This window comes from Nothobranchius furzeri, chromosome 16, assembly GCF_043380555.1.
Source record: "Nothobranchius furzeri strain GRZ-AD chromosome 16, NfurGRZ-RIMD1, whole genome shotgun sequence".
NCBI lineage: Eukaryota > Metazoa > Chordata > Actinopteri > Cyprinodontiformes > Nothobranchiidae > Nothobranchius > Nothobranchius furzeri.
The window spans coordinates 37,952,207-37,979,350 of record NC_091756.1 but is presented as its reverse complement, the minus strand read 5'-3'; the positions used below and the strand labels follow the sequence as shown (position 1 = coordinate 37,979,350).

General features: G+C 39.9%; 1 protein-coding gene across 1 annotated transcript in view; it reads left to right on the top strand.

Annotated features, from left to right (window-relative positions):
* atrnl1b (attractin-like 1b) overlaps positions 1-26,619 on the top strand; it is a 120,123-nt gene extending 93,504 nt beyond the window's left edge. The window contains exons 27-29 of the mRNA XM_015963142.3: positions 16,862-16,969; positions 25,812-25,926; positions 26,311-26,619. Of these exons, the coding sequence (XP_015818628.3) occupies positions 16,862-16,969; positions 25,812-25,926; positions 26,311-26,435 (348 nt within the window). The 3' untranslated portion in view covers positions 26,436-26,619. The remainder of the gene's footprint in view (positions 1-16,861; positions 16,970-25,811; positions 25,927-26,310) is intronic.
* Positions 26,620-27,144: the final 525 nt, after the last annotated feature.

Genomic DNA, 27,144 nt, shown 5'->3' with positions numbered 1-27,144 from the left:
ACAGGTAAAGAGGCACATGAGGGGCGGGACTAGCCTGTTCTAAAATAGCCAATCAGAAAAAAGACAGAAATGCCAAGTGGACCACGTGTCGTTTTTTTAGCTGTAGTCAAAAATAGCATCTGGCAACGGCGCAAACATCACATTTTTTTAGAAGAAAGGCTTTTAGGCTTTACTTGTGGTTTTAAAAAACAACCAAGTCATTTAGAACAGAGGAAAGAGCCGCAGCGAACACCGCTGCTGTCTTCGTTGTTTATGACAAACTGGGCGTCGCTGTGTTTTTTTAGTTGTAGTCAAAAATGGCATCTGGCAAAAGCGCAAACATCTTTCTTTACAAGAAAGGCTTTTACGGCTTCTACTTGTTTTAAAGACGTGTCCAAGTCATTTAGAACATAGAAAAGAGCTGCAGCGAACTCCACTTCACTCGCCATGTTTATGACAAACTCAGCGTTGTGATGTGTGACGTACGCTACTCAGCGCTGATTGGCTCGGTTAGAATTCTCACGGGGTGGGGTTATTTGAATAGGAGAGTTCCCAAACCCTTTCTATGCGCTGAATTAAACAGAGGAGGAGTCTGACAGGCCAGGCTAATAAACATCTATGTTGAAGTGAATATAGTGTATATTGGTTATGTATCTTAGGTGGAAAATAGGGTAGGCTAAAATAAGCATTGCGTCTGCCTATTCCTTTTTTGGTTTAAATTCAAGTTGTTAATATTGTTGTTTTGTTTGAAAAGAAAAATTTTATGTTAATGCTATAAACCAAAATAAAGACCGAAAGAAAGAAAGAAGAAAAGTCGACAGATGTCAAAGTCCTATATGATCTTCCTAGATCATCCTCCATTCATCCAACTGGAACCAGTTAGTGTCGCTGATCCTTTCCTTAGTCCTGTTGTAACACTGATTGTGTCAGAATACACCATGGGCACTCATTTAAAGAAGTACACTGGGAGTTGAGTTCAAGTGTTGGGTCAAAAACAAGTTTTCCAGGAATTAGACAGGTCCGTCCTAACCCAAAGATTCTGACAGACAAGCTGCTGTGGTTGTTGTTTCAGATACAAGCTAAACCCTTTTAGGAACATCTTCCCTACATATGTTATATAAGATATTTGAATTTAAGAAGAAGAAAAACTTGCAAAACAGTATGGATCTGTTTTCAATGAGATGTTATTGGTGGAAAATGAACATAAATAGATCTAAAGATGTTACTGGTACTTTTACTATCATTCTGTTGTGGAAAGTCAGCACAAATATTCAGTGAAAATGTTAAAAAGCTGCTTAAACCTTCATTATTTTATAGTGGGCCTGTCTATCTTTATAAAATCAGTTGATTGTTTAAAGCAGGGGTGGGGAACCTTTTTCTTATAAAGGGCCATTCAGTTTTTTTAATGGTTCTCTGAGGGCCATGCTATAATAAACTCATACTAAGTGATGCAATAGAAAGTACAATATAAAGTCTATAACTACTGGGAATTGCTGAATTTTTGCACATCAGACTCACCTAATGAGATGGCTGGAACTGCTTTTCTTTGGAGAGGGGTTTGATGTCAGCTAGTAGGGTTGAAGATACTATTCAAAGCTGGTTTTCCAAGTTTGGGTTAGTCAGTCAGTCTTGAGCGGAAGCGACTCTTTGCAAGTGTCAGTTTTGAGAAGAACTGTTCACATTTGTATGTTGTCCCAAATAGAGATGCAAACTTCAAGACATGTCTCCTCAGGTTGGGAAAATCCTCTGCACAGATGTGCAGTTTGTAAAAGTCCAGCAGAGAGAGGTTGTTGTACTTAGCTTTGAGCTAAGTGTTATTTTGCAGTTCAATTATTTCCATTTGAAGGTTGTCTGGCACATCAGATGGTTGCACATTAAATGGTGTAGAAAAGATGTCTAGTTCCTTTTGAATATTTTTCACATCTTGAAACCTGTTGTCAAATGCCTGGATGAGTTTTGCACACTCAACAGCATAATCAGTTGTAACATCAGGCTTTTGCTCTTGCAGGGTTGGAAAGTGCACTGTGTTTCCCTTTTCCAGTTGTCCTTGCCAGAGCTTTAACTTTATTTCAAATGAAGTGACATTTGAAAGCAGGGAGCTGATGAGCTGTTTGGGACCTTGCAGCTTGATATTTAGCCCTGACAGGTGCTTGGTGATGTCCACCATAAAGGCCAGGTCACTGAGGAACTTGTCATCACTGAGCTCCAAGACAGGTTTCCGCTTCATCTCCATGAAATGTCTGACTTCTTCCTGCAGTGTATAAAATCGTACAAGCATATTTGCACAGCTCAGCCAGCGCACTTCACAGTGATAAACAAGATCTCCGTACTCTGACTCAAGCTCGCAGAGGAGCTCTTTGAACTGGCCCTCAGCTTTTGATGAAGTTTATGGCTGACACAACGGTTTTCATTATGTTGTTTAGCTTCAGGGGATGTGCGCAAAGACTCTCTTGATGTATGTTACAGTGGCAAACAAACAATGAAATCACTTGCATCCAGACCCAAACGGCTCATTTCTTTTTTTACCAATGCAGTCAGTCCTTTCTGACCTCCAACCATTGCAGGTACTCCATCAGTGGCGATCCCGCTCAGCTTTTTGAATGGCAGTTCGAAATTGTTCATTGCCACAACAACTTGTTGAAACAAATCTTCACCTTTAGTAGTGCCGTGCACGGCTTGCACAGACAGCAACTCCTCCTCTGTTTCAAAATCGACCGTAATTCCACGCACAAAAATTGCTAGCTGTGCCGTGTTAGTGATGTCTGTCGTCTCATCACAGGCCAAAGAAAAATACTCAAAGTTTCTTGCAGTGTCCTTCAGTGTATTTTTAATATCTTCTTGTGCCATATCAGCAATCCTATCAGACACGGTTCTTCGAGACAAACTGATGCTTTAAAATAATTGCACCTTGTTTGGGACGAGCAGCTCTGCGGCAGCTACGAGGCACTCCTTTGCAAATTCTCCTTCAGCATGTGGTTTCAGTTTCTTTGCTATTAATGCACTCACCTCGAAACTTGCACGCATAATATTCTCTCGGTCAGTCTGTGGATGTGTGAAAGCTGCTTGTTGAGCAATCAAACTCAGACGAAGAGCACTTATTTCATCCAAGCGCATTTGTCCTTTTAACTCCGCAAGTTTACCATGTTTTGAAGTGTAATGGCGCTCGAGATTTGCCTTTTTCATTACTGCCAGCGCATCACCACAAACTAAGCACACTGGCTTGCCTTTCACTTCAACAAAGAAAAAATCATTTGTCCATTTTTCTGGAATACACGGCATTCTGCATCCACCTTCGTCTTCTTGACAGCAGCCATGATTAATGCTTAGTCGTCTGTCTCAATCACATAATGATAATAATAATAATAATAATAATAATAATAATAATAATAATAATAATGTTCATCTCATGGTGCATTCACTGATGCTGAGCCTAACTCGGACATACAATTCCATCTGTTTTATCGCTGAAAAATAATTCCCCCCCCCCCCCCCCCCCAACTTTCTAACTTTCATTGATAAATTCTAAAGGTTTTTGGTCTGGCGGTCCGATTAAAATGGTCTCGCGGGTCTTATACGGCCCTGAGGCTGGACGTTCCCCACTCCTGGTTTAAAGTAACTGTAGCATAAGTTACTCAGAGCCACTGTAGAAGGTCCAGTCTGAATTCATCTGTGGTAGCTGGAGAGGAGCTGAGAAACAGCATTAAAGCTTTTGCAGTTTGCTTGTTCAAGTTGAATTCAAATATTATATAATTGATGTCTTATATTCTAAGTGTATGTATATTTAACAGTCATGTTAGAAATAAAAGGCAGAATAGATAAAAAATAAACATTTACACTTTATCTGGTTGCGCTGAAGTTCCACGTCCCACAGTGAGTAGTCTCTGTCCCCCATTTGGTGAGTTGGGATCTGGTCATCCTACTGAAGAATGATTACAGTAATCTTGAATATTTTTAGATGTTTTTATATTTGATGTTCTGTGAATGAGTCTCATAATAATTGTTAATTATTATATGATGATCCCTAATCATTATCTGATCAGTTCTGTCAGTTTATTATATTTAGCTCTCTTGAACAGTATGACTGGTAGAAAATAGCCTGCATTTTGCAAAAACATCACGTACTTACATTTATTTTATTGAGAACAATTAAAAAAAATGTAAATGTCAGAGGTCACTACAAAACCCTGTAGAATAGATGCAAATTTGCAGCATGCGAGGACCTTGTTTGGGAGGAGTTATTTTAGTTGTCACTTTTTTCACAGCCAACTATTTTTTGTTCTTCTATGCGCGCGGTTTGCATTTTTGTACCACGTGGCTTTACGTATTATTGCTACAGCCTCGCTGTCCTGGATGTGTTGTAACCCGACATGAAGTGGAAAACGAAGCGATGCAGTATTTAACAACGATATGAGTGTTTAACAGTTGAATAGTTCTTTGTGATAGAGTCTTAAAGGAGACATAACATGCTTTTAAGTTATTCCTTTTTACATCTAAGTCATTCAGTTGGGGTCTAAATACAGTGGAACTGCAGTTCTTTGGTCTGATTTCCTCATTATTGTTGCTCTGCAGACCCCTCATCTACCCCTGTTCTGAGGCGAGTCTGAGAACGAGCCGTTTTTGGGTACTGTCTCTTTAAATCTGTAGAAGGAGCTGCAAACTCCGCCCCCTTCCACAGTGCAGACCTACTCTCTTCCCCCAGTCAGACTTTGTAGTTCTATAGAGAAATCATTATGTAACGTAGCAGAAACATTATATTAGCATTTTTAAAACGTGGGGAGAGTTGTCCATCAAGCTGTTTCAAGGCTGCCACACACACACACGCACACACCTGTCACGGCCGACGGACGTACAAGCGAGCAAGCACGCACACAAACACACACACACACACGCACACATCCGTCACGGCCGACGGACGTACAAGCGAGCAAGCACGCACACAAACACACACACACACACACACACGCACACATCCGTCACGGCCGACGGACGTACAAGCGAGCAAGCACGCACACAAACACACACACACACACACACACACACACAAGGAATGCTGCTTGCTTATTTATTTCTATTAAAAAAAAATTTAAAAACATGATACAGGTCATTAAAACACCATTAAAAGAATATATTTTATTAAGATCTCTCTCTGTATGTGTGTGTGTATATATATATATATATATATATGTATATATGTACATATTATTTTATAAGTAGTCTTATTTTACATTGGGTGTCTTAATGGCTGAAAATGGATAAAAAGCAGTTGCATTTTAATTTAATGGTTTGAGATTCTAGTCACAAATAAAGTACATTTCTCCAAATGTTCTTTAATGTGATCATTATAATTCTAATGCGTACAACTTTACGTTTTTATTGTCTGCAATGTGTAGCCTATATCTTTACTAAATGTGTGTTTAGCTGTAATCGTGGTAATTCTCTCCAACGTGTTCACAGAGGTGGACATCAGTGCTGCAGTGAAATTCCCAAGATCGGTCTGCTTTGCTAACAAATATAGTTAAATGTTACCTGCATTCTAAATAAATACCGTTAGGTGAAATCCAGAATGGAAGAAGAGCATGCTGGATCATCCTGGATCTGAGACTGTTCTGTGTATTTACCTACAGGATGCAATAAATGTTTATAAGGCTGAGTTTGGACCATTACATCTAAAAGAAAACATACCATCAGTGATTTTTTGATTTTTTTATTGTTTATATTAATGTACAAATTTTCAAAGTATTAACCTCACAGCAAACAAGTAGAACAATATAATAAACAGGCTTTAGTAGTTGAACAGGCGTTGTGCACACAGGTGCTTTGTGTCCCGGTGCTGGGGGTACCTAGGTCTCAGACAGTGGCGGCTGGTGAAAAATATTTTTGGTGGGGTTGTGCTATTTTTTTTAAAAAACAAACTTGTGCTTTCTGAGCTTTGTGCACAACTTCACTATTTCCTGAATTAAGCACAGCTCTTTTATTTCCTGTCTTACATCATTGGACAAACTGATTAATCCAGGTGTGTCTGACTATTGGCACGCTGCCTTGCAGACCAAGGTTGAAAAATACTGCATTAAATTGCACATAAAATAACATGACCATAAATGGTAAATAGGCAATGCAAGAGGCAAGTAACAAAAACCATTTTGTTTAATTTCAACATTTGAGTGAACACGAAAAATTATGAGCAGGTCACTGTTACAGTAATGGTAGTAAACACTACTTAGACAAAATGCCAGAAATTTACACTGTTAGGACTTATGGAAAGTGGAAACACTTTCATAGGAAATAATGTCATCAGTATCCTCTTACAAATGTCATATTTCCCACTTTTTGGGACAATAAAACATTTCTGGTTCTCAATCAGATGTTTTTACTTCAAATGTAGTAACGAACGGATACTGGAGAAGAGACCGAACTGAATTCAGTGGCTGCTGAGATCCGGTATCCATGTTGTAGGCGCACTGGCGTCCATGTCTACGTCTGCGTCATGACCGTCACGAGTCACGACCAAAAACGTGCTGGAGTCGAGACTCTCCGAGTTCTACCGAACACCAACGAAAGCCTTGGCGGTAGCTCTATCCCCATCATTCTTCTGAAACGTTCTGAAACAACGTCGACGCTGATTGGATACATACCCATTCCTACCCTTTGATTTTCTTGTCAGCAATTGGACAACTGGTCCCGTCTTGTTTGGGCGATTGAAAAACAGCACACAGCCTCCACCGCTCGGCAGAGACCGGCAGAGATCAATATATATATATATATATATATATATATATATATATATATATATATATATATATATATAACTTAGAATATGTGATTATTGTTAATTTTATTTATTTATTTTTTAAAATAAAAATTAAAAACACAGGCGAAACTGGGAGGGCGGCGCCCTATCGCCCTCTACTGGCCAGCCGCCACTGGTCTCAGAGTTCGTGTCTTCCTGCCATCTTCTGTTGTCCTCAGGATACGGATTGATGATGAGGGAGGGGCAGTATGTGGGCTTCAAACTGGTCCTGGATAAAAGTGGGAGACCTCTGTTGTCTGATTACCGAGACCAGAAGATTGGTGGGATGTTGATCTTCTCTACCTCGTCTAGAAACGGAGTTGGTTCAGGGAAAACTTTTCCAAAGACCAGTTCCATGATGTCATCACCATATTCTGCAATGATAGACAATAACTTCCTTAAACCCCTTCCTTAAAATGAGGAACAGTTTTGAGCTGTGTGTGGCTTAAATGACCACACATTCTGCATTTTTCCAATTGGACTACAAAAATCTTGGCGAGAAGAAAAAATGGTGGATTGGCTCTGGGGAGGGCCATGACCATATTTGGTAGTTATCATGACGACATAAATTTCAGATGTATTGGGTATTATGAAAAACTGAATGGGTGGACAAATATGCCCAAAACTGAATTATTAATTATCTAAATAGCAACTCTAGTGAATAATATAAGCCTTTTTTCTCACTTAGACACTTAAAATGTGAAACACACTGTGTTAATGGATAAAAAAGTGGGTTTTTCATGTTATGTCTCCTTTAATTTTTAGAAGGTCTTAAACAGTGTCTTGAATTTAATTAGGAGATTCCTGCATATACCCTGATATAGGATGGCTTGCCAAGCTAAGGATAGACTATATTTGAGTGTATTTTGCTGTTTCTTTTTAACAACAAGTTTCGTATAGATAAGTATTTATTTATTTTCACCAATCTTTGTGTCTTGTCAATTTTAAAGCTCTAGTGAACAACTCCCACACATACTAGACTTGCTCAAATAAGGAATGAAAGAGGCTGGGGATAATTTAAGCTTCCTTCTCATATAAGGAAATGGAATGAATGAGTTTAAATGAGGCTTCAGAAGTAGCTGGGTTAATAATGAGTCTCTGAACCAACCAAGTGTCATATGGACATCAAATTGAGTATTTTGCTTTTATATTTTAACTTGCTTTCTGGTGTGAAATTTGCGACAGTAATTGCGAAGAAGTTCTTTTTTTCAACTTCATTTTCCACTCCGTTAACAGTTTTAATATTTTTTTAAACATTTTAAATATCAGGGTTTGTAGCAGTGGATAAAGAAAGGCAATTCTAAGAGTTTTCCAGAAAATTCTTTGTGAAATTTATCATATTTTACTCAGACAAACCTTGTTCTCCACTCTACAACATTAATTAGATTTGGGGGGGTTTTGTCTGGAAGGAGATTGCAACAAAGGAGCAGGTGCTATATTTGAATAATTTTGGTTGAGGTTGGGTGACGAGACTTGGATCTTGAGTGCAGACCAAGGGAGGAAAAGACAACAGCTTTAAATGCCACGAAGGAGGACGAGGGCTGACCTCCATGAAGCTACCTGTGGGGGGAAAACAGAAGGGAGGAGTGCGTTGACATTTCACGCAACCAAAACCCAAAGATTTTTACACACAAAAATAAAGATTTTTCCAAAGCAGCTCCTCTCTCTTTATCTCCCTTGCACATTCAAACAAATATATGCAGAAAACAAACCCTTCTGCATCAGTGGTGTCCAATCCTGGTCCTCGTGGGCCACTCTCATGCATGTTTTAGATGTTCCAATGCTTGGTTCAGAGATTGAATTACCTGTTCAGCATGTCCTTTATTTCTGCAGAAGCCTGATAATCACCCATTCAGTCAAATCAGGTGTGTTGAAGCAAATACATTTATAAAACATTAAGGAATTTGGCCCTCTAGTACAAGGTTTTAACACCATTGTTCTTTATCCAACTATTGTCAATGACCTTCAGAAAATCCCAAATCGCTTCATTCTTTCCTTATTTGGAACTTTTGTAAAAGTTTAAACTTTTTTCTTTCATTTTCTTCATGGTAACTCCATTTTCACTGGCAACCACAAAACTTTGGCATGGAAATTGCTCCTAAAGTCTATGGATAAACCATTGTATTGAAACATAAGTTAAAAAAGAACCAATTTTAAGATATGCATTTAAGCTTTTTGTTACCATTAACATGTCACAAAAACTACATTTATTACATTTTTAAGAATTCATATAATATTATAAAGAAAACAGTTTGACCCACTTTAATAGTTAGCACAAAACTACTTCTGGCTTTGAGAACCTTTTTGCAAAAGTGTCTTGTCAAATGGTCAAAGTCTGGGATGTCTAATTTCTGGCTGACAAGAATGACAGGAACACGTTGGTACATTCACATGTCCCCTGCAGGGTTGTTGGTCTTTTATTCTGCTCTTGAAGAGCACAATCAGCAGTCATTGATTGCTACAATAAGATAATCTCACTCTTAAGTCCCTTCTCACCTTGATTGTCCTTTGTTCAGGGTAAAGTTTTGCCCTCTAATAATTTCTGCTAAAGCTACACTTGGAAGGTAACTGCCTTCACCTCTTTCGGTAGATATTTAGAAGCTACCACTCAAAATAAATTGGTGTTTCATAATTTAACTTTTACCGTACATTGTAATTGGTCAAGCTGTTTATATTCTGTTCTTGGTATTTTAGCCCACATAAACCACTCAGCCAATAATTGTAAGTCCATTATTTTGTTCTACATCTATCATTGAAATACAGATTGGCAAATCAAGTGCCTGAAAGATACTACCAGGTAAAGAAAAACTGTCCTAAGTGTGTGTTTTTAATGTGTTTTGCTAGGAAAAATTTTGCCCAGTGAGAATGCCCTAGGGTCGGCCCTGGTTTTAACGATATTATTATTACTTCTCCATTCCTATTATTAGGTGACATTGCACCTACTGACAAGCTGTGTGACCACTGTCAACAATAGTTGCCAGTCATAAATATGCCTTTTTCTTCCCCAAAAACGTACATAATTGAAAAAAATTATATAACATGATTCAGAGGGACTTTGATAAAATGATACGCATTACGACTCTGAAAAATATTTGGGCACAAATGGGTTAAAGAGGACACTGTGACCTGCTTAGGTGTAAATATGCTCAGAGGCGGGGTGACATCCACCCCTTCTTAAAATCCAATGAAGGGAACAAAATGTTGCATTCACCACATAGATAATTCATGCCCTCACTTGCCAAATTAATCAAGTTGCATAGCAATGCACTCCATGACCACCCTTATCAGAACCGTGAATGGCTCCAGCTTGTATTCGTAACAAAATCTGTCTGTCGTTGCATGAACGTTAATTGGTTTTACAGAGTTCAGCATTGCCTTTTGTCATTTACTTAGCATTCATTTCTAGAATCTCCCTGGCATTGTGTTTGCCCTTTTGATGATTGTATTCCCCACACAATTTCCATGACACACATGCATAGCACCCATTGAGCTAGCTTCTTCTCTCCTGTTGTGGTTTGTTGCTTTTAAAATGAATTCCCAAACATGATAAATAACATTACTGTTATCTGACATTTAGGATGAATGTTGTTGGATTTGAAGCTTTTGTGTCGGGAACCGTAATAAGCCGTAAGCTGTTTTCTTGTTTTGCAACAACCTCGCCGGGTCCTCCAGCCTGTGTTTATCTTTTCGAAAAGGGCAACATTTCTCATTTTGACCTGTTGTGACCCAGCAGCTCAAATCTATAGGTTTTGTATTGCTAGTTTGATGTTTAATGGCAGAGATGTACGACAATTTAACACTAGACCTCAGATATGAAGTTTAAAAAAGCAAAAATCAATCAAGTGATCAATGTCAATTTCATGTGGTGGCTGTTTATTTTTTCCTCCGCACTAACTCCCTTAGGGAATGCTTTCACATTGAACAAAGCCATGCCACTTTCCTCTCTTCAATCTGAATCAATGGGGCTGCACAACTGCTAAACATAGGTTGAGTCTTCAATTTTATTTTATTTTATTTTATTTTTTTTTGCATTTGATTGGTCATTAGAGGGCAAAGGACTGGGCATTTGACCGATAAGCATATATAAATGTCATTTTGCAATTATGTGTTAAAAAGAGTTTAATAGTCCAAAAAATACATTTATAAAGTAAATGTTGATCCTTTACCTGTCAAGGTTGTTGGATTATTTTGTGTTTCAGGAGACTGTTTTGTTGTTGAATTTCTTTAGTCTAATCCTGATCCTAAACAGCCACTAATGTGCATTTTTCAAATGTTTCTCTGCTGCAGCCCACCTGTTGCAATGGCTTAATTACCATTTCATTATTTCTTCAGGTTGTAGAAACCTTTCAGTCATGTAATGGTTCCATTTAGGTATGTTGAAGCAGAGAAACATATGAAGCATGCAGGCTGTTGGTTCTTGAGGACCAAGATTGGATATTATTGTATTAGATTATAGACAAACCACTTAAAATATCAGTGTGAAGGCAACAATGATGTTGCTAGTACCTTCTTAATACTCAGTTTAATTTTTCTTGCTACTTAATGCATACTACCTGTTCTTCAAACATTACCACATGCAACCATTATACAAAACTCTTCAGGACCTATGACTTTGTTGGTCTACTTGCTAAAAGATAATATGCTAGCTCAACACTGATTGTGCAATGAAATTATATCTTAGACATGTGGTTAAGTACACTACCCAGCCCAAAAAATAAGTTGCCTGGATTTAACTAAGCCAATACGTACAAGCCGCCTATTGGATAATTACTGCATGGGTGATTATCTTTCAGCTAGCAACAATGGTGCAATGAGTTGCTTCTCATTTCTTCAACAACCATGTGGAAAGACACATCTGGTGGTCGTGGAAAAGATGTTGGTCTGCTTGAGAAGGGTCAGATCTGCATCAAGCAGAGAAAACTTCTAAGGAGATTGTAGAAAAGACTAAAACTGGGTTAAGAACAGGTTGAGTGGGTTGTCCAGTAATCGGAAGGTTGCAGGTAGGATCCCGGCACTGGACAGAGAATTCTGCTGTTGTGTCCTTGGGCAAGACCCTTAACTCACCTTGCCTGCTAGTGGTAGTCGGAGGGACCGGTGGCGTCAGTGCTCAGCAGCCTCGCCTCAGTCAGTGTTCCCCAAGGCAGCTGTGGCTACATTGTAGCTTTTCACAATCAGTGTGTGTGAATGGATGAATGATACACTGTAGTGTGAAGCGCTTTGGAGTCCTCTGACTCTGAAAGGCGCTATACAAGTGCAGGTCATTTATCATAACTTTCCAACTGATTATTATAAACTGGTCTGATGAGTCCAGATGGACCCTGTTCCAGAGTGATGGGTGCATCAGGGTAAGAAGAGAGGCAGATGAAGTGATGCACCCATCATGTCTAGTGCCTACTGTACATGCCTCTGGCAGCAGTGCTATGATCTGGGGGTTGCTGCACTTGGTCAGGTCTAGGTTCAGCAACAGGATGTTCTCCAAGAATGAGGTCAGCTGACTACCTGAATATACTGAATGACCAGGTTATTCCAACTTCCCTGATGGCACAGGCATATTCCAAGATGACTATCAGGATTTATCAGGCTCAGATAGTGGCAGAGTGGTTCAGGAGCATCAGACATCATTTTCACACATGGATTGGCCACCACAGAGTCCAGACCTTAACCCCATGGAAAATCTTTGGGATGTGCTGGAGAAGGCTTTGTGAAGCGATCAGAATCTACCATCATCAATGTAAGATCTTGGTGAAAATTAATGCAGCACCAGATGGTAATAAATCTTGTGATGTTGCAGAAGCTCCTCAAAAAAAAAAAACAAAAAAAAAAAACAAAGCAATTGTGTGTTGTAATTAAAGCTAAAGGCTGTCCAACATAGTATTAGAGTGTGTGATCTTTATTTTTGGTGGCAGCTTTTTGGGGGCTGGGCAGTATAGGCCAATTCAGCTTCACATTTCAATGACCATACGCCTCTGGTGTTCCAAGTCAGAGATATTGTGCCGCCATTTTTGTCAGGACCCATATGCTGCTGTGCAAAGATCATCCACTTTCAAGATGATTTTTATGTTGTAGCAGGGTCTTCATCCATTGTGTAGGGGCCGTAGGTGTAATAGTAGCCATCACCACTGACAGCTCTTAGGATAGATGAACAGAGTTTATCTAAACGATGGGTTACAAAAAAAAAAAAAGAAAACAATATGGAAGGCTTTTGCCTCTAGAAAATGTGTTGTCTTCCTCCAGAGATAGTCAGCCAGCTGTGGTTGGCACTACTCCATTGATCTGATTGGCTGACCCTACCGTTGATAAATGGTGATAGACAGATAGTTTATCCATTCACCTGCCAAATATTTATTTGAATCTGTGTGACATTTACCAAACAGTTTCCACGGGCGACATTCCAGATGGTTCTGTTTGTCAAACCATCTGGTGCGTCAGGTTAGTCATCTATGTCTGGGGAAAGAGAGACCAGTCATATAAAGCAGATCAAATGAATCTTTTAAATGTTGGGATTTTATGGCAGAAGACATAGACACATAAAGATCAAATGTTTTAGACATTGTGATTGTTTGGATTGCTGGTGAGAAGTTTTAATATAAGTCTAAATACCCAAATATCAGATGATTAGGGCCTTTTTATGCCCAGATAACAGTGACTGATTACTGTATCCTGACCTAGTCTTTAAATAAACCTGTCACAATGAGTGTGTCCTTGTTAAGGACAGAGACACTGATTCAAATTGTCTTCTTCTTACTTTTTCATTTCTGCAATGTCAACCCCTCCAGACCTCATACAAATTTTGTCAAGACTAATGAATACCTAATTATTTCAGTGTGAATGGGGGTGAGGGTGTAGGCAAGAGACTTCTAGGGTTCATTTCAACGTCAAGGACACATTTGTGTAAATCAGTGTTTCTCAACCCTGGTCCTCAGCGCCCCCCTGTCCTGCATCTTTTCTCTTGCCATTTCCAACAGCATTGTTTCTCTGCTGCCACACACCTGACTTAAATTACCGTAGTTTCCGGACTATAGAGCGCACCTCAATATAAGCCGCACCAGCAGAAAAAAAGGTTTTCTACACACACACGCCGCACTCAAATACAATCCGCGGCGCAGCAGCCACATGCAGGTCTCCGGCGCACAGCGCATGTATGGCCATAACATAAGATAATTAGACAGAAAGACGCTACACGGAGGTTTTTCATTGTTGTTTTGATTCAATAACACGAATTTTAAACACGGGTGAATGTGTCTGCAAGTTTAGAAAAGAAAACAGCACTTCAGCATTCATAATGCATTCATATTTCTGGATGGTTATAAAATAAAAGCAGAACTGACACATTATTACCGGTAATTTGCATGCATGTTTAGAAGAAAAGAACAGCACTGGATGATTAGAAAATAAAAACTGCACACAAAACATGCCTGGTTAGTAAATAAAACAGACTTGCCTACCAGAAAAAGTCATTCGCTCTCATCTTCATCTTGTGCACTAAAGCCATTAAAGTCCTCTTCTTCAGTGTCGGAGTTGAACAGCCTCAGAAGAGCTTTGTCACATACCTTTTCTGTGGCGATGTCAGTGTCGCTGTCCGTGTTGCTGTTCATGCCAAGCTTACGTGCGGCAGCACCGTTTCCCTCCTTTACTTCCCGATCGATGGCCTTCAATTTAAATGCGGCAACATATGAACTCATACGTGTAGTTACCATGATGAGGGTGGTATGGATTTGAAAAAAATTCTTCATCGTGCCGGCTGCTTGCATGTGCTAAATTAAAATGAGCACTTTCTTCGATTTCCACTTTTGACTTCCACCTGTTTCACTTTCTGCTAAAGCGACCCTGGCAGGTGAAGGAAAATCTTCAGTAAAGCCGCACCTCATTATAAGCCGCATGGTTCAAAGCGTGGGAAAAAAGTAGTGCCTTATAGTCCAGAAAATACGGTAATGAGTGATTAACAGACTTCTGCAGCACTTGATGTCAACCTAAGCAGGCAATGCAAATATGTCTCTGTAGCAGAGACATGGAAAACATGCAAGACAGGGGGGCACTAAGGACCAGGGTTGAGGAACACTCGTGTAAAGGAATGTCTCAAGAAATGTTCTCAAACACAACCTTTCACTGATTTATTATTCAACAGTTCCTTATCAAGGGATAGATAGCCTTTAACAAGTTGACTGTAGTTAAGCAATCAGAGAAATGTATTTCTACAATAAGGATAAAAATGTAAAATGCTAGACTATATTTTACAACTGTACAGGTAAGTTTTTAGTACTTTTGAAAAAGTGCTCAAGTTTGGTTTAAGTTATAGTAATGATTTTAGACTAAAGTCTAACTTATACTACTCCGTCAGCTCCCTGAGGGAAGGATGCACACACATTGACAGAGACGTTTTGCTCTCCGGGAGATTCCCCCCCAGCTGAACAGAGGGCGTAGCGCTATTCTGAGATTTCCTGCCACCATTACAGTCACATATCCGATCCACGATAGTGTATATACTATTGTGTTTACATTGTTTTAATGTATTTCAGAGACTTCTCAACATGGAGAAATTTGTCCCTCATTCCTCTCCACCTCCTCATACAATCTGCACCTCTAAACCCACGTTTCTCGTCTTTTCCATCCACAAATAAAACTTGCTGCATATGTTTGTACTCCTTCAGTCACGGGTGAATAAACGTTCATATTTTGATACCTTTTTTCAGCTATGCACTCTTCTGCCGTTAAATATCTTTTTATTTTTTGATGGTGCTGTTGATAAATGTACAGGAAGCGGTGTCCTGACCAATCACAAGTTTGCAATCTCCATCTCTTTTGACGGATAGTTTAAAATTGGGGCATGTCTCCGTCACCCTCTGTGAGCCCGTCGGAGAGCTCTAGCACCGACGCCTAATGCTGTTGCGTGTCTCTTTCCCGACGCAGACGGGGAAGTATAAATTAGACTTGAGACATTACTGGTGGTTTGTTTGTAAAAATAACAGCTGAACTGTCTGAGTTTTACATCAGGAAACGGAGTTATGCAAAGCACACAAACATGAAGTTGAAAATTCCAGAAACCAGAAATATAAAATAGTTTTTTTTGGACTTACTCAGGTTCAAGTTGAGAAAAGTAGAGAAGAAGGGCATTTTATTATCATTGATAGTACACCTATCAAAACCATTTGAACCACTTGGTAATCTGAAATACAATTAGATCTTAATGCGACACACTTGAGCTCATCACAAATCCAATAACAATCAGCGATGTCCTTGGCGCTAAAACGGTGACCTGTGTAGATATTGATCAGACTGTGCGTTTCTGATGAAAGTGTGGCACTAGTTGTTTTACAATATTGATTAGTGAAAAACGAGGAAAAAGAGTTTTCTGCCCAGTCTTGAACAAGAGGAATTCTGTAAATGAGGTTTGTGGAAAAACCTTGGCACACCGCAGGTGTGGGTGAAAAAGTGGGGGAAGTTATTGGTTATTGTAAACCATCTAAAAGAACCAAAGCAAACCTTATGTCTTTTAGAGATAAGCTGCTTTTCTTTTGGGTTTTGCATCCTACTGGACAACATGATCGTGTGTTGTCCCTGTCATTTTCAGAGTGCAGTTTAAGTTACTGACCTTTGTATTTAAAGCTCTCAATGACCTGGCACCTCCCTATCTCTCAGACCTGCTCACTCCATATGTGCCCACGCGCACGTTGAGGTCGTCTGACCTTTTGCTGCTGTGCACACTGCGTATGCAATTTAAATCGCGGGGTGAACGAGCATTTGTCCATGCTGCCCCAAAGCTATGGAACTCATTGCCCATTGGAGTTCGGCAGGCTCCATCTCTGGCGGTTTTTAAATCTCGTTTAAAGACCCACTTTTACGCTTTTGCTTTTAGACAGTGACTCGTTTTAGTGTTTTATTGTATGATTGTTTTAATGTGTTCTTAGTATTTATCATGTTTGATCTGCTATTGATTGGGGTTTTTATCCTCTGTTTTAATTCTGTTGAATGGTTGTGTTTTGTTTTAGCCTGTGCAGCACTTTGGGCAGCTCCCATGCTGCATTTTAAATGTGCTATATAAATAAACTATCCTTTGCTATGCTAATAGAGTGTTTCCTGTTTTGTTTATTATTACAGCAGCTGATGAGAGAGCGTCAGCAGATGGCCAGTCGTCCATTTGCATCCGTCGCTGTTTCCCTGGATGCCAGAGGAGAGCTAACAGAATTCCTGCAGCCTGTGGTGGATGTGAGTCTCCATTGCTTTCTTAAACAAAGACACATTACACACAAAGCCTAAGTTCATGCTTGTTTAAAATGTGATTCTTAAAACAACCAGTACTTTAACGGATATACATTTATTGCTACAGTATGTTGTTATCACCCACACTTTCTTGTTATAACTCTAGTAATCATGAGCTCTTTTAAAAAACAAAGAATACTTTCTTAAGAGTGAGATTTGAGGACCAACAGCGATTCCTCAGCCAGGCACAAACTCTTGTGTCTCCCGCTCCTGCAAGAAATAAAATCACTGTGGCAACCTGCAAAGGAGCACTGCATTAGAGATGAGTGTTCTGCTGAGTGGTACTCACAGGGCATTATGGTGTTGCGAAGGGCAATGTAAAGCGCAAAAGAGAAGAAAAACAATACTTCTCAGCTCACTGAGTGCTTCATGCTGTTGCACTTCTAAAACCATCAGAGTTCTGTCAGAAATAGTTCTTTGCTTTGATTAAAGGAAGGTGTTCATTTTATTTGTCAGAGGCATGTGTGCCCCTTTCAGGGACCAGAAGAGCTCCTTCCTTTTTCTGTACAACTCTTTGGATGATCAATCTTGACTTTGAACACAGATATGAATGTGTGACTTTTGCATGCATCCCTCAGATTCCTATTCATCCTGCAAAACATTGGTAAACAGATTTTTTTCAACATGTTTTTGTACGTGATATAAATAGCAATATTTTAACAGGTTTTATTTGAAAAGAATGAATTATTCTAGAATGATTGAGGTCATTTTTGTGGGATACTGCATCTGTGGGCCCTGCAGGGTTGTATGTGCTACAATCCTGCATGAGCAGCGAGCTATTACAAGATGCCACTGTTGCTCATAAATAAGTCCACTTCTGCAATCGTTGTTAAAACAAACATGCATTTTCAGCATTTATTTCCATTTCCTAGCTCGTTTTGCTGTAAAGAGGCTTTGCGTCACTAACTGGAAACCAATTTTCTTTTAAGCAATTTAGGCTTAAAAATGTGCACATCCAAACTGAAAACTATCTGAAAATATATATTACTCCAGAGAAAGCAGTCGCAGAGTTATATAAATGTTTGTATTAAACATGTTTACTTCTGTCCTTTCTCCCCAGGAGGCAGCTGTGCCTATATTGTAGTTCATCACCACCAGTGTGCAAATGTGTGAATGGGTGAATGACTGGTTGTGTTGTAAAGCATCTTGGGGGGCTGTAGAACTCCAGAAGGCACTATATAAATAAAGACTGTTTATAATTTATTGTGTCTGCTTCGTATTCATAACAGTCTTGCAGGAGGAACTTCTGTTTCTCATTTTTGGTGGTCTTGGTAGAAAACTTCTGTTAGGAAACACTTTGTAATTTTTTTATGCACGCCCATTTGACTTAATCTTGTCTTCTGAATGCTATGCACCAACCCCCTCCACCCCTGAAGACTCAACATTTGTTAGTGAAGAAAACACAAAAAAAGAAGTGGAAGATTGACAAAAAACACACTAGCCACGTAGGGCTGAGCGATCTATCATTTTACAACCAAATATGTCTGCGTTTTTTTGCAGTGCTTCTGACTGGCTGACCCAGGAACTGTAGTGTCAACTATTTTAGTTCCAACAGAACTAAAGGTGACATTTAGATCAAATGCTGCTCACACACCAGGATGAGACGAGATATCTCATAATGGTGAGGCTCACAATGCTAAATGAGCATACCGGGTCTGGTACCGGGTACGTCGGGTTTAAGAGTTAAAAAAACAGACAAGTTGAGTTTACACCCTTGTTTATTAATGCAACCAACCACGTTGCAAACTGTTACCATTTTGCTGTAAAATCAACTAAAGGAAAGTGATAAAAAAAACTACAAACTGGCTTGGTTTGACTAGTTTCAATAGAGTTTCAATGTGTCTGAATAGTTTTTCTACCAAGCATTAAAGGGGGCGGTCCAATAAGCGCCGTGATGTCACTTAGAATGGGGAAATATGTTTTTACATAGAACTTTTGCCTCGATCGCTCATAATCTGAATACATAATTTGTCTAGTGTATAATTATCCCCAAATGCATCAGTAAACAAGATGTATAAATCTTATATTTGTCTCGACGGGCACAGTATCATTAACCTGTCCCTGTCAGCAACGTCATGAAATATGTTTTATTTCAGACACAATAATTTTTACAACTTGGTTTCTGTCGTTTTGTTTGTTTTTAGGCACTTTCATTTGGCATTCAGCCTTATTTTTGGCTTGGCACCAGCTGAAGGTGAAACAAATGAATCAAGTTTAATTCTGTTGCGCTGTGTCAATTTGTCAGCATCTGTTGCCACTTAGCTTTTGCAGATATTTGGTAATGACAAAGAGGACGTTGATCCTGTGTTTGATTGTTCCACCAGTACTGATTGTGCTTTTAATCTGGATCCATTTATGATTGATGTGTTTCTGTAAAACTCAAGGTATCACTTAAAAACACCGTAACTGGAGAAACCAGTTAGTCTTTTTGTAAAGGAAACCAGAGAGACCAACAGTTTTAGGGACAAACACAAAACCTTTCCTCTAACTGTGCTGATCTCACTGCATTACCTAGTAGCTTCTGTTTGTTTCTGTATTCAGATCCTTCAGCTGGCCTGAGAAACTAAATCAGTTTTTTAGCCAATTTTTCCTCCATTCGGTTGCATTAAACAACCAAAATGGACATTACATTTGGTGACCAAGGTGTCAGCAGCTGCTGGACAGAGAGAGTGCGATGGCAGTCATTCAACATATGCACCCACTAACGAACAGCAAGCATGATGGATGAGAGCTGTCAGTCCAGAAAGGAAAGCAGAAATTGTTGGTGTGTGTGTGTGTGTGTGTGTGTGTGTGTGTGTGTGTGTGTGTGTGTGTGTGTGTGTGTGTGTGTGTGTGTGTGTGTGTGTGTGTGTGTGTGTGTGTGTGTGTGTGTGTGTGTGTGTGTGTGCGTGTGCGTGTTTGTGTGATTGCAGGGTTATGAATGACCATACATTTCCTCAGGCTTGGTAAGTGGTTAGTAAAAGAGACAGGCTGTATAAACAGTCTTTGGAAGGTCTAGGATTGGGAAAATTTCTACACTGTGGAAGGTTTTTGTTAGCGAAAGAACATGAGAAACTAGAAAAGTGCCAGGGCCTCAAGGAATGACTTGAGAAAGCCTGGAGAGTGAAGACATCGGTGATGCCTGTGGTCATCGCGGCACTCTGGGGCAGTATCTCCTAAACTTGAGGAGTGGCTAAAGCAGATCCCAGAAAAAACATCAGACATTGCAGTCCAGAAAAGAGCAGTTCAAGGAACAGCTAAGATACTGCAGAACCCTCAAGCTCCCAGGCCTCTGGTAGAGGACCCAAGGACGGATAACGGCGTTACGTGTCTCTATACCGGCGCAGAATCATAAAATAGGCTTACAGATATATGTACACTGAGATGACACGTGTTATCAACGTGGCTTCAGTAGAATTAAAAGGGAGCTTAGCCTGGAAAAAGTGATGTCGGGCTGTGCAGGCGAGCTAACAGGCACCGTCTTTTCTGTCAACGTTTGTAGCATACCTTTGTGAGGCAGTTCCTGCATTCAGCATCGTTTTCATCCGGCTTTGTTCCATCCACACAAATAATCCAAAGTGAGCCCAAACTTTTGGTCTTGCTGGTGAATCTTTGAACAATTTTCTTTCCTCATTGTGCAACTCCAGCATATTGTCTCTGGTGTTCTTCTTTGCCAGATGTTTTTAGCTCATTCTCTTGAGGAGCACCCCCCAATGGACTTCTGCGGTAGTGGTTAAAAATGATTTTGGAAAAAAGTGTTCTGGTACTCGATCGTGAGATGAAATATCATAATATTTAGTCAAACTGGTATTTTGTCCCACCCTTCATTAAACGTGTGTGTGTGTGTGTGTGTGTGTGTGTGTGTGGGTGTGTGGGTGTGGGTGTGTGTGTGTGTGTGTGTGTGTGTGTGTGTGTGTGTGTGTGTGTGTGTGTGTGTGTGGGTGGGTGGGTGGGTGGGTGGGTGTGGGTGAGAGAGCAAGTGTTTGATTACGGTGTATTCATGTGTACAGGATACAGCTAAGAACGGTATACTCCTACCTAAATCAGTTTTTATCAAATCTGACTTTGCGTTTTGACTTTTAGTTCCTGCCTGTTGTTTGAGTATGTAGCTTGTCGTTGTTGTTGTTTACTTGAACGTACTCTGGTTTGACTTTTTGAACCAAAGTCCTTCAAGTAGAACCAGAATCTCACTGGGCAGTAGTGATGTGTCGGTCGCGAACGAACCGGCTCTAAGAGCCGGCTCTTTGAAGGGAACGATGGGAGCCGGCTTGTCATTGGGAGCCGTCCCCTCCCTTCTTGCTTTGGTGAAAGCTACAGGTGATTGGTCAACATGTGTAACTGCATGTCCAGACTGTCCACACACAGAGCAGTAGGGGGCGGGGAAGAGGGAGGATCAGACTCAGGCACACAGCAGAGCACATGCAGGTGGAGGGAGACGAGAGGGAATGAGGAGGAGGAAAAAGGCGAGCGAGAGAGAGGAGAGTGCGACGAAGATGGTGAGAAAATGAGCACCAGCATTTGGAAAGTGGAGATTTCTTAAAGTGTTCAGTTATTAAATCCATAGAAATGATAAATATTTGATATATTGCATTTTTTTACATTAGTAAATCATTTTACTCTACGCAACAGAAAATCTGAGGAGCCACTTGGGAGCCAAATGAGCTGGCTCTTTTTGGTGAGCTGAGCCAAAAGAACCGGCTCTCTAAATAGAGCCGGAATTCCCATCACTACTGGGCAGCAGCTGTCATTAGAAAGTTTCCAAAATGTCTCCAAGCACTCGCACAAGTTCTCACATGAGCAGAGCCTCGCTGTTCCTCTTGCTGCAATTTGAATCAGTTCAAAGAATTGTAGTGTGTCACTCAAAGTTGTCTGAGTCACTACGGGTGTAGAACTTTTTTTTATTGAGTTTTTCTGAGTCAGATATGTGAGACAACTAATTGAGGAGTTAGCAGCCAAACGGTGGATAAAATGAATGTAAACTACAAACAAATCGAAGCATAATTAAGACTCTTGACAAACAATGAAATAATACCAGTTGGTTATGTCTCACACCCCAAATGACCTGATCATATATAAGACTTCCCACAGAAGTATCAGACATACTAATTCTTTGTGATTCAAACCTAAAATTTGCATCTTTTTCTCCTCATTTTGTGCCTCCACTGTCATCTGTGAGATTCGTTTTCATGCAGGGGTGGATTTGTTTAGGAAGGGTCATTGTAGCTGAACACTAGTTAAAGCATCCCAATGCTCCCGCCAGCCCTCCTCCTTCCCAGAATGCATTCTGGGGCCACATTTTTCTCAGGTAAATGACTTCCATGAACTGGAAAACATGTTTCATCTCACTACCTTATCCAACTACTTCATGGTCCAGTTCTGATGGCCGCTTTGCCCATTAGAAACACTTTAATTATGTTGTTTTTCTGTAGAAACCATATTTGAAATGATGAGCTACAGTAGCCCTACTATTAGAGTAAATAACAAGGATCAGTCTTTGTTCCCTAAAGCCATGTATTTGTACACATTCTACCCAGCTGCTTATCTTCTGTCTGTTATTAATTAATTTTCCATTCAGTGGCCCCTACTGATTGACGTTAGCTCACCATCACAAATCTACGCTTGCTTATGTGAGTGGAACCTATATAGATATTCATTAGCAGAGCCACATGAATGGTCATGACATTGCAAAGAATTTAATTGCACAAGTATGTCAGCATTTAGATTAAACGTGCCATTCTTAACCATGAATTTGCATGAGGAAAATGGGCTCTGACCATGAGTTTTAATTAGATTATGAAAGTGCGCTTAGATTTTTATTGTTGTGCTGGAATGCTGAAGTTGTTCACTCAGAAGATTTCTTTTGTTTTGAGGTTTTAGGCTTTGATTAGTTGAGGGGTTTGGAGCTTCCTGGACTGGAGATCACCTGTGCCCCATGTAAAATAGTTCTACAGCTTTGCAAAACAAAAGAAATATTTTTGGATTAGGATAATGTGGATTAAAGTTTGTGGTTTCTGCTATAAATGAATGTCTTGTAAGTTATTGTTTGTTTAAAAAAAAAAGCTCTGGCACTCCTGTTTCAGGAAGTAGTAGTTACCCAGAGGTGTGGGGGACAGAAACAACAGGATTTGGGGTTTTACTTGTTAATATCTATGATATTTAAACATTTCTATTCTGATTGGCTAACAAGAATGCAACTCTTTCTCTGCCTCTGTCCACTCCTCAGTTTTGGGAACAAAACACAACATTCATGTATTATCTCCACAAAACTAGAAGTAGAAGACTGTTTTCATGTTCAGACTACATGTTAAACTCGGAGTGATTGATCGTGTTTTAAAAACATATATATCAAGTTTTTCACTGAACGACACCTTCAATGGTCAACTTCACTGAAAAAATGTTTTAATGATTATAATCGGTCACTCTGAGTTTTTCATGCAGGCTGAACATGAAAATAGTCTCCTTTACTGCTGCAGTAGCTTCTGATAGAAAATAGATGGTGAAAATCTAGGATTTGAAAATCCTGACAGATCTACGTCACACTTTCATTAACATTCATGGACTCACCCATTTTGGCTCACAACAGGGAAGGCTGTTGTTGGTTTAGCGTCCAGGAGACAGCAGAGAATGTCTTGGCTAGTAGAAGCTAACCATTAGCATTAGCAACTCCATCAAACAGCAGAACTCCTTCAAGCTTGTGTTATTTGCAGGATTAAACGTCAATGTTGCAGAGCAAACAGAGTTAGCTGTAGAGTTGTGTTGCAGTTAACCAATTAGAGGTGAGATGTCTAAATATCGGAAATAAATCCTGAAACAGGTGCACTAGAGCTTTTTTTCCCCAAAGTACAACTTACAAGGCATTCATTCCGACAAAAAACACAGTAAATGAAATAAAAGTATTAGTAAAGTGGACCCTTTAAATTCAAAAACAGTCCAACAATTGATGAAAATTTTAAAACCTCTTCTTTTATAAAACATTTGTTAATCTAAACTCTCTCTCTCTCTCTCCCTCTCTCTCTCTCTCTCTCCCTCCCTCTCTCTCTCTCTCTCTCTCTCCCTCTCTCTCACACACACACACACACACACACACACACACAGGCACACACTTGTATTTATATGCTTGTGTGGACCTCCATTGACTTCCATTCATTTTAGTCACTCCACAATGTCTAACCCATACCTTAACCAGTGGGGTTCTGTTCCTAAAGGTTATTTCACAGCATACCTCTAAAACCAAAGTTTAGGGTGGACCAGCGAAATGTCCACACGTTGCAGGTTAAAGTCAAAATTTGTCCACTTAAACATATAAAGACGAGTACAAACACGCACACACAAATAACTTTTTTCAGAAGACATTGGGGAAAATGAGAGAATCGTACCAAGGTGGGCCTTTGATGTGGACCAAAAATGTAGTCTTTCCCTCCATCGACTGGAGCTCAACTCCTCACACAAAGTTGTCATAAGTCTTATGTGCTCCCAATTACAAATGTGGTTATTTTCTCACAGTTTTCTGTCTCCAACAGGTCACCAAAGTCCCAATCCCAGTAGGCTACTAGCTCTGGGATGTTCTCGCTGAATTATATAAAAGCTTGTTGGTCTTCAGAAGGAATCAACAACTCATTTGATCTATCATCATCAATCATGGTTCACCTGAATTATAGAACATGTCCTCACATGACATCACACCACAGGATTACACACCATAGTGTTTTATCTTAAGGGTTTTTAAAGAGAACAAATAAAGGCAGCAGATACATCAGAATGCATGGTAAAGATGGTGTGCTCACTCCTGGGAAATAACCAGGCAACCTTAGTAAACGTGATTTGATCACGTTTTTCTCTGAATCGCAGCCACATACCTTTGATTCAAGTCTGTCTGCAGACGTTGTTGTTCCCATAAAGTCCAGTTATTGTCTACGAAGCTTTAGGGGTTCTTGTTCAGTAAAAGATTTTAGTAACTTAGAAACATGCAGTCATTAAGAAACTTGGTATTTCAAACAGTAAACTTAATTGGCAGGTGGATAGAAAATTACACTACACCTTTCATAGGAAACGAGACAGAATTTACTTTAGGTCTTGAGTAGGTGGAACACCACTTTGTCTTTCAGCTGCTTAAATAGAGCTTTATATTTTCCTTTGTAAGGACTATATTAAGGTGTTAATGTAAGTTATTATTCAGATGTACAATTTAGCATCAAGTATTTTGTTTTTAAGTGAAATATACTAAGAAATCACTGCATCCCACTCCTCATTTACTCATGTAATTGCCGAGGCCCATTTTCTCTCTCATTTTGTCTCTGATGTCTCTGTTATTTTACATCCAGCCACTCAGGGAAAAAGGGTCTACTCTATTCAGACATGTTGTTATTCCACCATTTCTGTCCTTTCATGCTGTGAAACCCTTGACATTCATTATCAGGATGACATGTTTTTCACGCTTGAGACAAGCAGTTTTGGCCATTACATCTGAGGGTAGGTCATTGCCTCTACACTTGGAATGTCTGACAGGGACACGAGTGTTTTTGTTGTGTGACCAATCAAATCATTTGTCTCGGGAGGAGGGCGTCTTCACGCAAACGCAGCAGCTGTCAGCTGATGGTCCCCCACAAGAAAAAGCATTTATTAGTTCTGTAAAATGTTGAGCTGGTAAAGCTGGAGCGTACCATCCAATGGAGCAAAAAAATAAAAAATAAATAAACAGTCTGTTCATGTATTATTGCAGTTTTAGATTTTGTTGAAGCTGAAAAGTTTTTTTGTTTGAAATCTAATTTAAAGCCTTGAATCTGCACTAATAGGATCTTTTTTTCATAAGGGTGTGCCTAAGCCTGTTGCCATGGAGCCTTGTTCTGGAGGGAAAGCTGCCGTGTTGACGGTCCTCATGCGTCTACCTTCTGGACCCTCAGGCTTACCTCCACCTGGACAGTCAGGTAAAAAAAATCTGTTACTGGCTGAGTCAAGGTTTTCTTCCAACATACAAGATTATCATCAGTTTTACTGAGGTCTGAACTAAAAACTTATTAAGCAGCCATTAAACTGTATTATAAGCTAGAGAAGGAGAGGCCGTTTTGTTTTTAATTACCTAACAGGTACCCATGAGATATGCTGGTATTATTACTCGAAGTTATCGTTCCATCAGAATGTCACCCGACCCTGTTCCTACCAATCACGTGACAACTGTATTGACCCATACTCATTTACAGCCAATGCACCATCACAATCACATCCAGTTGTGTGAGAGTTTACTACCTGTAGAAAAAGAATAGCTTCTTGATGTTTCCTCACTCTTCTCTTATGTATTTTTCCTTCCGTAGGACTCATTGTTGCCAGTGCACTGATAGACATTTCACAGCAGAAACCATCCGACTTTAAGGACAAGTCTCAAGCTTTAAAGAACCGAAAAGCCCTTCCTCCAGCTCACCAGGGGACCTGTGTCTGACCCGTAACCTTTCAACTTGTTGGTTACCTTTTTTTGCACCATCTGAGAGGTCACAACGTCCCAACATGTCTCAGGTCCCAGCTGGAAGCTTTTGTTTTTCTCCAGGTATATGACATGGCTTAAAGACATGGCTGCTTGTAGAAGATTTTGTTACGCTGCTACCAGTCACCTCTACGGCTCTCGTGTTGCAAGAGCAAGTTGCCTTTACGTGAGTCAGAAATCATCCACCAGCTTCTGCACCAGGCTGCTGAGCTCCATCCTGTTTTTTTGTTTTTCTTTAGCTAATGCAGCAATGTTGATGGCTCTGCCAAATCAGGTGGAGTGTAACATATGATCAGAAGAGGCTGCCCGTTGGATTTGTGACCTTTTTGTTTTTCCTTTGGGTACTAAAGCATTTGGTTCACCTGGCTCGGCCTTTGCTGTGTCAAGTGACCTCATTCTGCTCACCTGGGCTACAAAATCTCTATTTAAACTCCCATTTCTAAAACCAAACTACCATCCTAATTCTCTCTCTAGTGAAATCCACCAATGATTTGTTTTTACCCCCTCCTGTACCTGCACCTGGATCATCCGTCCAACAGAAGCTAAAGTCTGTATTCTCATTGGGAGACGTAAACTCATGCTGCAGACCCATGACCCGAGGGAGAAGACGGCGGGACCTGACGGAGGCACGAACAAATTGTTTAGCATGAAAAGTTTCTTAACAAGT